Consider the following 15,638-nt stretch of genomic DNA (forward strand, 5'->3'; position numbering starts at 1 on the left):
GGTTTAGTGAGAGTGGGGCAGAAAGTCTAGTTTAGATTGGAGCCATACTTGAAGGTAAACACTTCTGCAACCTTTGCAAGCTACTCTTTTTCCTGCTACTGATTGTTCTGATGGGTTTGTATGTGTGAACATGTCCGTTTGGAGCATGCCCCATATTCCCCTTCCTTGTCCCCTATTCTTCAGGGACAGCTCCTCTTTTATTCTTCACTTGTTTGGACATTTGTCTAGATATCATTTCTACTCATTGGCCAGTGACTACATAAACTGGGCAAATGAAAGCATGTATCTTCAGTGTTAACAGATGAGAAAGTACAATTGATAGACAGCACCTAGAGTGGACTGCAGAATCTCCATTTCTAGTTTCTTGGGTGTGACAGGCTTATTCAGACATTTTAAATCTAGCATTGGCTTAACATACACAGTCTTCTGCAAACAGACATGTTCCAGGATTAGGAACTGGCTGATTTGGTTGTACATCCACAAGATTAAACAGCTCATTCAGAAATCCCTTATGTGTGAATGAAGAAGGCCTTACTTAGACGCCACTGGGTGAGATAGGGAAGATAAAGACTAGTTTAATTAAATAGCCAGATTAAACAACCTAAAGGATCTATTTACCTAATGGGGCTCACTCTCAGTCCTTCTGGAAGCTGAAAGTATGCTTTACTCCTCCCTGGATGTGGAAGGGAAGCTGAAAAAGGTGTGAAAAGACAAATTCTGACCTCTCATGAAAGGCCTTTGGCATGAGCCCTGACCTTTGAAAGAACAGGAAATAACTCAACTTACTCTGTTTTTACTTGATCAAGAGCCTCTTGACTGGAAAATTTTCTCAGAAGAGTGTGGGTGGTGGTAAGGGGACATAGTCCAAGCACTCACAAGGATGTGCTGTTGCTGTCTGTCTTAGATGGAAGGGATGTTTTGTTTTCAATCTTCTTTCAGAGCTGTCCCCATATAGTCTGGACCCCTTGCAGACCACAAGTCTAAATTTTAAAAATAAAATCACCTCCCCATATATACTGCCAAAAGCATTGCTGGACAAAACATATCTCCACATTGCTAGCTGCCAGTCTGAGAAAATCCTTGATCAAGTCATCAGGAGCCAACATTTCCAAAACTGATTGTTGAAGTTTCATTTACAAAATTTGCATGGGCACCATATTTACATTTGAACATGAAACAAAGGTCACATGCTTACCCATTTTGTGCATATAAACACTATGGGTCTGTGCATTATTTAGGGAGCCAGTTTTGAAAATTTGGTAATAACAATTCTAAAACAACTAAGCACCAACCAGGGCCTTATGGGCACTTTTAGAAAGCATGGATTTGAAATTGCTCATTGGAGAGCAGAATGGACATCTACTATACCTTCAGCCTTGATAATATTAGAATAGTATAATGGCCATCCTAGCTAGAAGAGTGTATTTCCTGAATCCTACACTGAGCTGGCTTTAGCAAAACACAGAGGGGACCATCAAAATAAATTGGACAATAGGGCAAAAGAGGAGGTACAGACTGACTGCCTTGGGGAATACCTGCCAAACCTTTATGCTCTTAGCAGTAAGCTCACAGAATCATACGACTGGAAGGGCCCTCGAGAGGTCTTCTAGTCCAGTCCCCTTCATACACTTCAGTGTTTCTTATTGACTTACAGGTTCTGGTTAACTGTGCTTCAGAGGCATCTCAGATCCTTTGACTAACAAAGAGGATGGATAGAGAGGCAATGCTCTCCTTTGCCCTGTTGTTACAAAGAGCACTAGCCGTAAGGGGCTTTTACCCTAGATGGAGACTGAAGTTTGTGAAGTGTGATATAGATCATTTAATTTATTAAACCTTAATCTCCATGGAATTATCTGCATAAGGGACTACAGAGTGCTGTGAATGAGACATAGACATCCTACCCTGTTCCTCAGTCTCTGATGAGGAAGATGTTTTCTTGTTAGACAGTGCCTGGTAGGATCAGTAGCTGCTGAAAGGAAGAAACTGAGGCTAGAGGAAAGCTGATTAGGAACACACCAAGCACAAATGTATCACAACTTGATGCCTACAGTTAGGTCCCTTAATAAAAGTGGGCTGATCTGAAGAGGTGTTGAACACCCACAACCTTCATTTACTTCTACTGCTAATCTCTTTGGCTTTTTGTCCTGTGTTTGTACAGTGCCTAGAACTATGGGGCTCCTGACCATACATGGGACTCCCAGGCACTACTGCAATACAAATGAATAATAAAAACAATTTAAAAAATTAACTTAGATGCTTACAGTTAAGCATCTACATTCTAAAATGTATTCCTAAGAACACAGCTGGATTTAAACAAATCAAGTTTCTTTCTGAGCCTGGATTTGACAAAGAATTTGGCAATCCAGGTTTGACAGTTTGGGGAACCTGTATATGGACCAATTATGAATTCTAGTTGATTTTGAAATTGCTGTACCACTGAATGCCTCAGTGGATATGGAATCAGCCATCTGCTATCAGGGCTGGTGTAGGGTGACCAGACAGCAAGTATGAAAAATCGGAACAGGGGGTGGGAGGTAATAGGTGCCTATATAACACAAAGCCCCAAATATCGGGACTGTCCCTGTAGATTGGTTACCCTAGGCTGGTGTCACATCTCTTCCAGACCAGGGCATGGGTGATGGAAGCTTGCTTTGAATGCAGCGGCAGAGGGATAGGAGGGTGATATGAGTGGGTCCTCTCCATGAGGAGTGTTGTGACAACTGTGCCTACAAATTTATCCCTATTGTGAGCTCAACTGTTAAAAAAAAATATGCGAAAGTTCATAAGATGTTACAATAAACCTGAAAAATAGGTCAAGTTGCTTACAAAGCTGAACATTGTATCAAGTGCAAGAGAACCAGACAATGCAGCTAGATTAGTCTAAACCAAAAAAAATCCAAGTTGATATGATTCAATGACTGTATTGAAATTATGCTTGTTAAAAACAGTAGATGTGAACCTGAAGTTGATGAGCTAAAATTGGGAGGTCATATTTTGTGGGGTAAGTATGCAAACAAACAAAGAAAACAGATGGAGGCTTATGGAAAGAGCTTCACCATCATGGCTGCCACTAACACTGTCTCCTGGGACCAGGGCCTTCGCCATCCTGATCCTGAGAGGAGTCCTGACTAAACCAGGCTAGAGAGAGGGATCTTGATGACGTCACTACCCCTACCTGCTCCCAAACACCACCTGGGATGTAACAACACTGGACTTTAACAGCAGAAGCAATGATATGTCCAGCCCATCTCAATTAATGTCTCCTCTTTTCCCCAAAAAGGACAATTATTATTATCTTTGACTGTCAAATAACAGGAGGGTTTTCTTTTTAAAAACTGTCTACAGCTAAAGGGAAAGGGAACAAGGGATGCTGTTAAAATGAAACTCTTATATAATATTTTACATTTCAAATGCTTTATCTGTTTTTCCTTCTTTTTTGTATCTTTAATCAAAAGTTAAAAGGATTTTTAATGGTGTGTTTGCCGTAGTACTAAGCAGGTTGAAATCTTTGTATACCTTGTTTTACGCTGTTTAATGCTGGACAGTGACTGGGTTATGTTAGCACCTTTAACCCATATATTCCATCTAAATTAATACAACTGGAGTGAGGGAGCTACTAAGAGTTGGCAGGGGGTGGGCAGCCAACTCTAAGCTGGGAAGGGGTGGTTCCAGTGGTTTGTCTCTCTCTCGCCGGCCACAAGGGGAAAGCTGCTCCCAGCCCCATCACCCTTTTTCCTTTCTACTCCCCAGCACGGGTGTCAACTTTCCCTGACACCGGTGGGTGATCGCGCCCCCCCAAGTCTCGGCCCCAACTCTACCCCTTCCCCACCCCCATTCCAACCCCTTCCCCAAAGTCCCTGCCCCAACTCCGCCCCCTATTGGACCCCTTCCCCAAATCCCTGCCCTGGCCCCGCTTCTTCCCCAATTGCGCTGCGATCCCCCTCCTCCCCAGCCGTGCGAAAAAGTGGTTTTGCGGCACAAGCGCTGGGAACTAGGGGGAAAAGCGGGCATGTGTCGCGCTCACGGGAGGAGACAGAGACAGAGCGGAGGTAGAGGCAAGTTGGGAAGGGGGGGCGGGGTGGGGAGCTGCTGGTGGGTGCAGAGCACCCACCAATTTTTCCCCATGGGTGCTTCAGACCCAGAGTACCCGTGGAGTCAGCGCCTATGATCCCCAGGCCAGTCCTGTGGGTCCTGCTCTCGCCTCCATGTCTTTTTTTTACAGAGAACACTGGTTCCCAGAATATGTAGCAGAACAACATGTGGGGGCAGAAACAGATCAAGCCCCACTGTCTCACATCTTCTTTCACCCCCCACAGTTCCACTGCCCCTGGACCAAGGACAATGGAGAGTCGGTAACCTGAATGGTTCCTGTTCAAATGAGAGCACCCTAGAACAATGGGCTGGCTGATGCCTAGGAGATCTAGTTTGATCCAGCTTGTCTGCAGGGATGGGGAGAGGAACTATGGAATTTCTGCAGCAGGCGAAAAAGGTCCAGGTCCACAAAGGTACCCAGGCTCCTAACTTCCATTTAAAAATGTAGAAGGGACTCAAAGAGAGAGAGGCACATAAGGAAGCAGGCTTTAGGAGGGAGAGGGAACCAGGAACTGTGGGACCAGTCAAAGCTGAAGGAAGCTGACTGCAGAGGTCAGAGAGACACTCTGATTCGGAACAGAAGCCCAGAGCTGGAGAAGTGCATCCCAGCAGAAGGTACCAGGAACCTAGAAAAGGCACAGACCTAAATTCCAAAGAATGCTCAGGAGTGGTGAGGAAATTTAGGCAGGGAATGGCAAAAGGGGTTTCTTATTTTATACGGACTGAAGTCAGACTAACCAGCCCACAGCTAGGTCATTATGCTTGCCCTTTTTGAATCTTGGCACAACATTAGCACTTTTCCCTGGTCTTCCATTATTAAAAATTAACATTAGTGCCAGAGATCTCCTCAGCCAACTCCTTAGGACTCCTGTGTGCAAGTTAATCAGGCCTGCTGATTTAAAAATGATTATCCCTCGTAGATGTTTTTCAACATCCTCCTCAGTTACTAATGGACTAGAGGTACTTCATCATCCTCTCATGATACGAGTACATCATCCTGTATATCCAATGCACAGCAGAAATACTTATTAAAATTGTTAAGACTGATGCAGGAAAGGCAGAAGTATTTCATATTTCCATCTATGTACCATTGCTAGGATTTGTTTTGTTGCTAATATACTTTAAAACAAATCATTTTCATTTGTGAGGATCCATGGGTCCCCAGGCAACCTTCATATCCTAGGTGTCGTACAGGAGCCCATGAGTAACTGGTGGGTTGAGTGGCTACTGGAACTCCAGACCCACCAAAGGCACCACGCACAGAAGTTCTGAGTGGAGGAGTGCCCAGCCCCACGACTGGTCCAGCTGAGCTATTTTAGTCAGAAGCAGGCACAGGAAGTTGTCCGTGCAACTGGGTGAATTCTAGGCTGGCTGATACACTGGACCCTGCCTTCTCACCTGACTCCTGAGCCCTGCTTTCCCGACTCATCTCTGGTTCCGGCTTCCCTACCTTGCTCCTGGTTCCTGCTTTCCTGACCTGTTCCTGGTTCTTGCCTGACTCTTGGTTTGCCTCCCAACTCCAACTCTGACCCTTGGCATGACTCCTGACTCTGACTCAGGCTCTGACTCTTGGCTTGGGTTACTAACTTCCTGTGCTGTCTCTTGTTCCAACCACTAGATATGATTGCTCAAGCCCCAGTCATGATATTATTGTCCTTAGCCTGGCCAGCCATGCATTTTTCCCTAATGACCTTCACTTCCCTTATCAATTTTCCACACTTTGTAACTTCCAATTGATATTGATTGCTATCTATTTTGCCTTTTTCCCATTTGTTATATGTTGCTTTTTTATTCTAACTGTGGCCTTCACATTGCCCCTGAACCAGGACGGGGCTTTTACCCACACTTGTCCTCTTTCTTGATTGTAGAATTGTATCTTTTTGGTAAGCTTGTAAAAACTCTTCTTTAAGAGCTCCTAATTTTCGTTCCCCTTTTCCATCTAACTTAGTCCTCCCCTACTGATGTAACACATAAGTTTCCTCAGATTTGGGAAATTAACCCTTTTGAAGCACAAAGCATTTATATACCTATATCTATATATATTTATACTACTGGTTGGGACTATCTGTTTATCCCGATGACTGATCCCTAGGAAACCACCAACTTTCAGTTTAGTGATTAATCCATCTTTATCATGATGAGTTCCAGATCAGTTACCTTGTGTTGAGTGCAATACCTTTTGTGTTGAAAAATCATCATCTGTAAGTTTTAGAAAATTGGATGTTTTACTACTGACTGCATAAGACCTCCAGCATGTATCTCCCAAATTGAAGCCTCGCAACACAGCTTTCAGCAGAGTTAGGTTGAGTCAGTACTTGGATAGGAGACCTCAAAAAAACCCATAGATATTGCAAGAAGCAGTGATGATGATTTAGTACTGGCCCAAAGCCCCAGCATGGTGGAATGGGGCACTATGCAGCACAATGCAAAAAACCGAGCACTTGTCTACTTGCAATCATTAAAAACCCTATTGTATTATTCATAAGAGGTGCATTTACCTCAGTGTCCTTTGCAAATTCCAATACGGGTAAGTTGTATTCTGCCCACCTACACACTGCACTTCAGTTTCAGACTGGATATGATATTCTTCACTTCCCATTCTTAATTTTTGTGGACCGCTGCTATGTCATGTTTAACCCCAGAACCTGTCATGTTTAATCCCAGAAGGGGCTGCATTTCAATGGTAACTGAGATGATTAGCCAATGCAGTTTGAAATGCACTCAGGGATCCCTTGTGACAAAACGTGCTATGTAAGGGTAAGATACTCTTATCCTGAGTTCCTAGGCATGCTGATGAGGTGGTGTGCTCAGCACTGGGAGGGAAGGTCCCCCTACAGGATTGAGTCTAAGCCCAGTGGAAGTCAATGGGAATCTTTCCACGGACTTTAGATCACGCTGCCACATGATTAGCCCTCTATAAATCCCTTCTGGCACACAAAAAGAATGGTGTTTATGGGCTCTATGAAGAGCTGATAGTCCTGCTGCACCACAACATGGTCACAAACAAAGGCAATGCCTTTTAGAAAGGGAAGGAAGGAAGCAGGTGTATAAGGGGGGGAAATGGAGAAGACCTTTAGAGTTGCAAGGGAAGCGAGTTAAACAATACTGTACTGAAGAAGGAAAGCAACAACATTTTACAGCCATCTTATTTTCATGCATGCTATCCATTCCCAAATGTTTAATGTAAATAAAATAGGACATCCCTACTGTTATACAAGAATACATACCTATCACTACCCATGCATTTACCATTCTCTTCAAGTAGCAACTATTTGGCAGGGCTCCTTTTAAATTGTGTTTGTGATTTACAAGCAAGAGAGCCTGCACCTTACACGGTGTCTTTCCAACAGTATGTTAAATCCCATCAGCCAAATTCACCACTGGCACAAGGGGTGCAACTCTAACAAAGGCAATGGGGTTGCGCCCACTGACACTAGTGGTGAACTGGCATTATGTGTTTATTTTTCATTTTTATTTCAGTAGTGAGTTTTTATGTCATTGAAAAGGAAAAAGGAAAAAAAAAAAGCACATACCACCACCAGGGGGAGGGAAAGCAATTACTTCCAAGCTTCGAAATGTTTTCCTTAGTATGTGTTTTTACCTAGTTCTCTTCATAATGCAGTGGATCAGAACAGGAACACACTTCATTTTTCTTCATCAGAAGAGATCAGAAGCTAACTACTGACACAGAAGTTGCACATACAAAAGTAAAGGCAGTCATGACATCCACGAAGTGGCTATATATCAGCCAATATCAAAGCATTCAGGTTCCATTCCACTGTGGACAGCTATAGCATCATGCAGGATATGTGAAATCACACAATGCTCGAGTGCTCTACAATGCCCAGCCACAAATGGGTGGGATATGGCTGGAATTTCAGATTTAAATATGTACTTTCTTGCAGTTTTCAGGGAAGGAGGTAGAGAGGGAGTTATGATTTAATTTTCTGTATTAAATTATATATATTGCTATGTCCTTGTCAGTTCTCCTGGCCCAGAGTCATGCTACTAAACCCATCTAGATTTATATGTGTACTAAACATTATTCCCAATATAACTCTCCAGTGCACACTGCAGTAGTTCTTCTGGATTCACTGATGTGTGTGCAGTGAATGAATCTAAACAATGGTACATATCCCACACAATGAATCTATAAAACTGAATGCAAAGTAAAAATCCTTAAGAGAAGTGGTTTCCATGCTTGAGCATTAATGAGAATGGCACTAGTGGTCTCAGGCTCATGAAATATGAATGTGTATAGGGCTTGGCTTTATTAGTAGCTTTGAGGGTTTGATGGCTGTAACTCTTGTCATTCCACAGACAGCTCTGCAAACAGAGGGGTCAGGGGTAGCGGATGCAAGTCAGATTAGTGCAGTCTGCTGAGTCAATGACAGAAATTATTCCAGCCAGCGATTGTGATTTGCAAAGAACATTAATAGCTGATGCAGACATGAAAAGGGACTACTGCTTTAAAGCCTATTACTCTCTGAGAGTTAACATTAGATATTCCTAATGTTGCTCTTTGGAGTACCAAGGGAAGAGGACATTTGTAGTTGTCCATCAATGGACAGTATCTCCCCAACTGAGGAACAAGGCATCATGCAGATTATTTTATCCTCACATTGTCTTTCCGCTTCCACATTTATACAGAACCCTTCCATTCCAAGCTCCCGAGGAGCTTCCTCCAAAGGCCAGTCAATGAATTCCTTAAAAATATTATATTCATATGTACACACAGTGCACCCAGAGAGAAAGGAGGCACAGTAAGCGAATACTGTTTATTTCTATAAAGATAAAAAGGAATAGTAATCTCCTTCAGCCATCAGGGTACTGTAATAGTTCACCTCCTGCATCCTGCCTTTGATTTTCTCCTGAACCCAATTCATCTATTCATCTTTTGTTGGCTAATTCCAAGCATTTTTTCCTCAGGCCGGCAGGCTGGCATGGATAACTAACAGCTGCCAGTATTTCTCATTGCTATTGGTTAAGAAACATACTAAGGTTAGATGCCTGGTTCCATCCCACCCTAGGTGCTGAATGCATTAACTTTCCAGCATACTCAGCCTTTGGCAGCCTGAATCTCTCTCTCAGCCTGCATTTCTCCTTTGCATTTCTCCTTGGAAAGATTAACTACCCCAGGAGCGAGTCCATGAAAATTAAAGAAACAGATGACAGATTTTAGAGACTGGTCATCAAGGAAAAATGGCAAATTTTACAATGGGCCCCAGGTTAAGGGCAAAAGCCTTTATGAAGGCAAAGGCATTTACTACGTAGTGTGAGTTATCTCACTTCTAAACATCATTCTCTGAATAGTAAAAAACAAAAGAAAACGACATTTCTTTCTCTCTCCTGGTGGTGCTTATTAGCCGCAGAAATGCTTATTTAACCACTCAGCATCACCTGTGGATTTTTTCTGACATTAAAGTCCACTTCAGACAGTAGAAGCACTGGGAACCACAAGATCAAACAGATTCAAGGGAGGAAAAGGATGCAGATAGAAAAGTTAATTGAGAAGGAGAAAATCATTCTTATAATGCCAGTCGTACCTGTTGGTCAGTTGGTAGAGAGACAAACCTGCCATTCCAGGTTCTTGCATCTAACACTTACAAGTCAAAAATGCCAGAGAGAATTCCGTAGCATTCAAAAAAGTTACCTAAGACTCTTAATGGATTTGCCTTCTTGAGTTCCTAAAATTTGTTCCAAACACTAAAATCTAAAAGAAAAGACAAAACTGAAAGCAGACCTGTGGATTCTGGCTTTGGTTATGTTAGCTTGGGATTCTCATTTTCTTGTGACAGTTGTTTTTAAATACTTTCAGAGTTTAAGTGAAGTCTCAATTTTCAGGAAGCAAAGAGAAATGAGATATGTAATCAATGCTTTTCTTCTGTTCACCTTTTGGCTTCTAGACGGGACTAAATGCCCCTGCACTTTTATTGGCAAAGCAAGGCAGGTAATAACAGTGAAAAAGAAACCTATTCTTAGAAGTACTGGCTCTTTCTCAAGTACAGTGCCAATACAGCATGAATGACTCAATCATCTACTGAAGAGCTATTACTTGCAGTGATGAAGCAATGTTAATTGGATAATGGCCTGCTGCCAGCTAATATTGGCATGACCTACAATACCCTTGGCTGACAGCCACGTATGTCTCTCTATCACACCTTATTTTTTGTAATCTGGATGGGAAGTGGAAGCCATTAAAAAAACTCCCAAGTGATATTTAACTTCTTATCGTGAATTAAAAGCTTAATTAAGTGCCTTGTTAAAGGAAGGAAGACCAGTTTCTGTGATTAAATAAAACACAACAGTTAGGGATATGGATCAAATGAATAATTTTAGAAACTTAATATTTTCCAAGAAAAGAATTAATTAGGTTCACTTTTAACAAGAGCTGCTAGGATAAGAACCTAACAGAAAACTACTGAAAAACAGGACAGTAAAAAATAAATGTACAATTTTTGGAGAACAAATAAAATCAAGTGAGAGGAAAACTTTTATAAAATTAACATTCATAGACGTGGTTCTTAATAATTCTACTTTGCAACAATCTATGGATTTATTACATGCTCATTTTTCTAAGGGTTGTCTATATGCAAATTAACTAATGGTGTTATCTGAAATCAATTTAGTTGGACCAATGTAAAAGGCTGTGTGGATACTCTTGAGTTGATATAAAAATAGCCTGTACTAATTTGGCTTAAGTTGATTAGGAAAAGGTTTAAACTAAACCAAAATAAGCTACTCTTAAAGCAACATAAGAGCATCTAACACAATGGTTTGCACTGGTTTAAAAAACAATTTCAATTAAACCAGTTCCACTTTCTGTGGGTAGGCAAGGTATGATATTTCATTAATTTCAATATGGTAGAAATGAATGGATTTTTTAAAAAACACAAATGATTTTAAATCAGTCCATCCATTGTTTAAACTAGACAACCATTATAAATTTGAGAAGGGTCCAGATGACCTAATTCCAGCTTCTAAACAGAAAACAAATCTGCAACTTAGTCTTCAAAGGAAGATTTATTTTTTGGATAGTTAAAAATAAGCTTCTGTTTAATAAGACAAAACCAAACAACCCAACTCAGATGAGCTAAGTATTAACATTAGGTAAGTATGTTGGCAACTGATTTTATGCTTTTCTGTACACCAGTGCCACATTTAAGCCTTCACTGGCACTAACTCCTATTTTTATGATTTCACATTTCTGACATTTCAAAGCACAAAGAGAACCTAAAACTTGATGCTTGTGTGGCTGGTTTAGAAATATTTTTGTTATATTACAAGTGCTTCTTACCCTTTAGTGAGTTTTTGAGCCATCAGGGCTATTTAAAAAGGATAACTTAAGGGTACTTTTGTTCTTGTGGTACCAACTATATCTCAAAGTAAATTAGCCTTTTCTAAAAACACTACAGCATTAAGTGTTTATAGAAAACCTCTGAGTCTGAAAAGTTTCTTTGCCTAGGATACAGGTATTACCTAGTGAACTAGAAGGACTACAAAATTATCATAATAAATGTGTAATTAAATGCTTTGTCGTATTTTCCTGACCCCTCTTGCAAAATTTGAAGGTTTTTTGATCTGCTAAAGGAAGCAAGAAGCCCAGGCAGCCATCTTTGATGATGGCATACAGCTTCAAACATATAAAGTATAGGAGTCTATCAAAACAGCCACATTAGAACAGCCAACAAAAGTAGAGAAATCTGCATATGCACCCTATAGTAACTGAGAAATTACTGTACTGTGATTATGCATATCCTTGTGCTCCAATTGGTTAAAAATGGTTGTTGGACAATTAAAGTTAAAGAATTTACATACATATATTTATTCAAGTAAACCAGTGATTGAACAAACCAGACGTCTTAGCCTGTCAGCACAGGGATTTACATATGTAAGAAACAAGTACCTATACCGTATCCCTGCTCTGACTGAAATAGCATTATCTCAGTCAATCTAAAAGAAGTAAAACCCTGTTGCCATGTAATAAATCTACGTCAATGAAAAACTAACACCACTTATCCCTTACATAGTACTTTATATTTTCAGACCACTGGAAAGTATTAAAAGCCAGATTCTCTGCTGGTATAATTCCACTGACTTCAATGGAGTATGGTAGCAGAGAATTTAGTCCTAAATCGCTACAGCTGTTTTGCATTTTGCTTATTTTTTTTAAGTAACAGTCTCATATTAACCTGAAAATAATGCTTATACTATTTATTTTAATGGTGACTGTACATAATAGAAATCATGTATGGCTAGAATGATGTTACTTATGTGGAAGGAATAGTCTTTATATTTTAACAGCCGTGTCACTAGGTATGTTTCATATTCTCTCTTTTGTAAAAAACTACCAAAAGTTGCTTTGCAATAAAGAGATTGCATACACCACTAAGTTAAATAGGTTTTTCCGTACTAAGATTATTAACTAACATTGTGTAGAAACATAATGCAGGTACTAGTGTGTCCTATATGATATGAATGAAATCTTAACGAAATGGCACTGGACTACAGCTTATTTATGATGAATTATTTTTTACCCCATTTTATTTTTAGTTTGCAAAGTCACGTTGAAATTAATCCGGTACTTGCATCATCTATTTCAATCAAGCTGTGTGTAAATCAGCATAACCGGCAATAATACGGTATAGAAATATAACGAATAGCAAGACTATTCTAATCTCTGACATGGTTTAAGTGACAACTGTACTGCTCAAGGTGCAGCTTTTTGACTGCCTTAAAACACAAAGGTGATGTACAACTAAACATGCTTTAAGGTAAATTTAAACCTTCAAAAGCCAAGAAATTTAGAGACAACCTAAAAAATATATTTTAAAGACAAGAGCTAAGAAGTTAGACACAAAATTATCTGAAGGAGCCAGAGGCAAAGGGGCATTCAATAACTGACTGAAGTTTACTGTTTTAGTTTCAGGACTCATGAAGTTACATTCACTGACTTCCACTGTTATTCACTAATTTGTACCATGATGTAACATCAAAGCTACAGTATTATTGTTGTTAATAATTGTTTTAATATCAACAATAAATGGTGCCTCAGTAGAGCCAGCCCACAGGGAATCAGGTACGTAGAAATTTTATGTAAATGGCCTCATTTTTAAAATGTTATTTTAATTCCAATGGGTATAAAGTAATTAATGTTGAAACAATTTATTAGTCTCTTATCAGACCCTGGAACACCATTTACCTACCGATCAGGTAGCTTCATGCTCCTCTGATACTCCATAGATATCATCTTTACTACCATTGCATGCCTGTACAAGAGAGCAAGAGGACATAGCAGCCCCAGTGCACCAGGTGAGTTACCTGGCATAGTGTATGTCCACCACAAAGCAGTGGGAAGCAAAGTATTTTGTGACTCTGATGTGTCCAGCGGTTTCAGTCCAACACAACATATCCTCATGGCAAAGCCACAAGTAAGGCCTGTGTAGCTGTTAAGTCAGATTGATGCATGCTAGGGAATCACAATGTAGTGGGAGCCAGCAGGTGTTATTTCATGGGAAAACAACAAAAGGTAAGCTTTCCAGTGAGTTTGGTCTTTAATGCCCTCTGTCCATTGCTATTTGGGCCATTCTATATCTTTAACACCTACGAAATTATTTTCCAAAATAATTTGTTCAGCACATTTTTTCAGCATAAATCACGTGGCTTGAGGCAGTAAAATATCATACCAGTGATGAGCGGAAGAAAAAGGAAACAATGCTCAGTGAGAAATACAGGGAAAGGAACAAGAACCAAAATACTCACTGCTGAAACGGGGAGGGTGGCAATGAGACCCAAAATAATGTGACAATACAAATGATTTTTAAACAATAACCCACTTTCTCAGAGCCAAATGGCCCTTTTAAATTTCCTGTCTAGAAAACCAGAAGAATATCAGGGTCCACATAACATACTGAATGGTGCTATAGTCATTAAGTGACCTCTGTTTGGGTACTACTCTTTCAGCAGTGGCGAGAAAAGGGAGCTCAAACATTTTAAAGCTTTGCTATAGTAACTGGTTTGAAATGCTGGCTGCTTTTTTCCAGCAGAGATGGCTCTGTAAATACATTCATTCTTTAACTCTCAAGGGGCATCCAACAATTCTTAACCACCAAAACAGAAAAAAGCAACAGTCACGGAGAGTCAGATCCTAGAATCTGTGCTACATTTGGATTTATCTTTTAAGACCTTGATGGGTTAGCTGACTAGTAGCGAGTACACCATTACTGCCATGTAAGATGGGTTTGTTTTTATAACAGAGGAATAATGACATACTGTACCTCCTCTGGCAGGCTGACAACCAGGTCATTTTCCGTCTGCCCAACCAGCGCCTGCAAGAAGTATTCACTGCAAGCAGCCAGCACAGCCCGGTGGGCTCGAAACTCTTTCCCCTCCACAATCAAAGTCACATCACAGAGAATATCCTGCTTCCGCTGGTCATTTAGGCACAGGAGGATATTGGTACAATGGACTGTTGACTCATACACATACATGGGGGATTCAGTCTTCTCATCCACAGACATTCCGTTCACACCCTAAAATAGAAATAGCAACAATAAGGAGAGATATTGCTGAAGAGTTATTACAACGATCACAATTTTAACAGCAAGAGCGAGACAACATCATAATTTGCGTCCTGCAAGATCTAGGCAGCAAACTGCTGAACTGCTGATCAGCACATTAATTCTTAGTCTGAACAAAGAACTCAGAAAAGCTACTTGGAAAGACGTTTACATTACAAGCCTTTATTCTACCCCACTTTGTAGGCTCCCCCCGCCCAATATAAAATCAAACTAGACTTCAGACTAGTCCACAAAATGTGTACAAATAAAAGACTACAAATAAATACTTAATTCTTTAATTGTTTAAGTAATTACACATAAAACTTTGGAAAATTATAGGAAAAATAAAAATATGAGAATATTGGGTCTTCCACAGAGAGAGCAGATTTTGACCCTTGTCCTTCTGTTGTTGTGTTATGGCAAGAAGCGTGACATTTAAGTTGAGATGTATACATTCAGGTGGGCAGTGCTTTTGGAATTTACACTGAAAACCCAGGCTTAACTGAGAAGGAGCCGGGAGCTGTACTTGACAGAAAGAACCCACCTAACTATGATGATCTCATTTCTTATTGTCTCAGAAACAGATCTAGTTAGTTTTAAAGATCAATGGGGGTGTGTGAAAGACTTTCAGAGAATTTAGAATTAATTTATTACCAGGTGTGGCTGAAGCAATAAAAATTCATTCGCTGTTTAAGACATTTATGGAGAAAGCAAGAGTAGTTTCTATTTCTTATCTTTCCAAATTAAGAATCCAAGGTCCTAGTCTTTCAAGCTCATGTGTGGGAGGAATTCTGAGCCAGGGCAAAGCAGCAGTGAAGTCACTGAGGGGGCTTGTCTTTACTACCAGGATAAGTTGACTGAAGTTACGCTACTCCAGCTACATAAATAACATAGCTGGAGTAGACGCAGCTTAGGTTGACTTACTGTGGTGTCTTCACTGCACTGCATCCACGGGAGATGCTCTCCAGTTGACTTACCTTACTCTTC

At 40.5% G+C, this 15,638-nt stretch overlaps 1 protein-coding gene across 2 annotated transcripts in view; it reads right to left on the reverse strand.

Moving 5' to 3' along the window:
* Window positions 1-15,638, reverse strand: part of BACH2 (BTB domain and CNC homolog 2) — a 269,574-nt gene that overhangs the window by 53,250 nt on the left and 200,686 nt on the right. For both annotated transcript variants that reach the window (XM_007063041.4, XM_037894482.2), the window contains exon 4: window positions 14,370-14,624. In XM_007063041.4, the coding sequence (XP_007063103.2) occupies window positions 14,370-14,612 (243 nt within the window). In that variant the 5' untranslated portion in view covers window positions 14,613-14,624. The remainder of the gene's footprint in view (window positions 1-14,369; window positions 14,625-15,638) is intronic.

This window comes from Chelonia mydas, chromosome 3 (genome assembly GCF_015237465.2).
Source record: "Chelonia mydas isolate rCheMyd1 chromosome 3, rCheMyd1.pri.v2, whole genome shotgun sequence".
Classification (NCBI taxonomy): Eukaryota; Metazoa; Chordata; order Testudines; family Cheloniidae; genus Chelonia; species Chelonia mydas.